Genomic DNA, 1,827 nt, shown 5'->3' on the forward strand with positions numbered 1-1,827 from the left:
CTCCTATACCTGACATATTTGCTATTCTTCGGGTTTCAATAGTCAGTGTCGTTGGTACGTTACGCGTTGTACCGTCGCCACGGTTCTCACGACTTTCGTGAACGTTCCTCTTCTTTGAGACAGAGCTGGAAAAAAGAACAATCGAACAATATTTGAAACGGTATATCTTTATGAAATTTTATCAAATGCGCACTAACACTTACCGAACGTTAAGCGAAAAGGAGAATTGTCGCAGTGGCGTGAAACAACGATTCGATCGAGTATCTGCTGCATCCTAATGAGTTTGACAGCAGAATGTACACACTCACCAAGGAGATTGGGTTAACTTGCAGTTCTTGACCAACGTTACACTGGTCCTATTATAGAAAAGTTAGAAAGGGCAGGGACTCGCACAGAGAGGATAAATGTTTAGTAAGGAGGATGCAGTAGATGGAGGTAAAAGGCGTATAGCGATTTCCCTGCGCGCCTCCCTCAATTCCCAAGGCTAGTTTCCATCTAACTTAACGCAACACACCGGTAATTTGTATCTGACCGGGCCTGCCGTTCTTCCTTATCATTTTTTATAAATGGTTGATAGGCTCAGTAACGCAAGACGAAAGTAGAAAATGGACGTGAAACACCTTGTTCGCGCGAACTTTCCCTCCTTTCTCGCAAGAAAACTCGTTGACATCATGTTCTATAAGATGTCCGAAGATAAATATGGTACTTCGAAAACGTTTCAGAGCTTTTGCGTCAGAATATCGAAATTTGTCATGGGACTTTAATTTTTCTACTAGAATTCCGAAAATTTTTTTACAGTATTTTTAGAATTATAAATCCCTTTGTTGAAATTTTTGTAATAATTAATGCCTAACTTTTTACAAAGAAATTCTTGAAGCTACTTCTCTTTATCTTTTATTAATTTAATAGATGTGTAAAACAGCAGATAATAATGCCATTAGTCGTTGTTACAAGTTTTAAAAGATATCTTAATAAAGATAAAGAGTTGTAGAGCGTAGTCTTACGGAAGGTGGAGGACGAGTTTGTAACTTTTATCCGAGGACTGCTAATGGATTCATCTGTATGACTTTTCGTAGCAGACTCTTGCTTGAGAGATATTATTATTGAACATCCAATAAGTACTCGAATCGCATGCCGTTTTCCATAGCACGAAGATCTATTCTCTTCGTTAAATTTCAATCTGTGAGACATAATTTTTATTCTATTATATTTCTTAGGACAAACAAAATGTTCGTTACTATACCATAGAACCGTCAATTGATTTAGGAATTATCTTAGATCGCATTTATCCTGAAACACCTGGTATAGAACCGATACGATACCCGCTTACAGCACACGAACTGTTCAAAGCATCGATACAGGTACAAAGGATGCCTGTTTCTGACTTTATGGAACTAAATTATGCATAACTGTATTAAAATTATCGATTAACACAGCTAGCGACTTATGAACCATGGCATACTGAAATAACAATTAAATTGAACTCGCTTTGGCCATTTTATTTGTATTTATTCGTCTCGTATCACGTGCATTATTGTCTTCGAAAACAGAGATTTCGTAAATTGATCGTAATTTAGAGAAAAATATGTTTACGCTTAGCTCCCTTCATATTACTAAGAATTAATTAAACGAATATTCCTCCAATATACATCTTATGAAATTAATTTCATATTTACCCGCGCGAAATTTCAATGCTGCGCTCCAAACATATTTAGCGTTTAGCAAACCGTAGTTGATCTGAAAATATTCGATTTTCCGCGCAATCCGCGTGTCAAGATTCCCACGAAGAGCGTGCATATTTTATAAATAGCAGTAGTAGATATTATT

General features: G+C 36.7%; 1 protein-coding gene across 1 annotated transcript; it reads right to left on the minus strand.

The window, feature by feature from the left end:
* Window positions 1-233: 233 nt before the first annotated feature.
* Window positions 234-1,565, minus strand: LOC117230401. The gene is made up of 2 exons (XM_033487819.1): window positions 1,005-1,565; window positions 234-772 (listed from the first exon to the last, which is right to left on the minus strand). Exons 1-2 carry the CDS (start codon window positions 1,189-1,191, stop codon window positions 561-563), a joined length of 399 nt encoding a protein of 132 aa, XP_033343710.1. The 5' UTR covers window positions 1,192-1,565; the 3' UTR covers window positions 234-560.
* Window positions 1,566-1,827: the final 262 nt, after the last annotated feature.

The sequence above is a fragment of the Bombus vosnesenskii genome, unplaced genomic scaffold (assembly GCF_011952255.1).
Source record: "Bombus vosnesenskii isolate JDL3184/JDL3185 unplaced genomic scaffold, Bvos_JDL3184-5_v1.1 scf7180000013267, whole genome shotgun sequence".
Lineage (NCBI taxonomy): Eukaryota > Metazoa > Arthropoda > Insecta > Hymenoptera > Apidae > Bombus > Bombus vosnesenskii.

Bases quoted from the DNA above. Each gene is read 5' to 3' on its own strand.
- LOC117230401 (XM_033487819.1), bottom strand. From the start codon at position 1,191: ATGTCTCACAGATTGAAATTTAACGAAGAGAATAGATCTTCGTGCTAT. The intron at 773-1,004 runs GTAAGACTACGC...TCGGAATTCTAG, and splicing joins AAACTCGTCCTCCACCTTCC to TAGAAAAATTAAAGTCCCAT.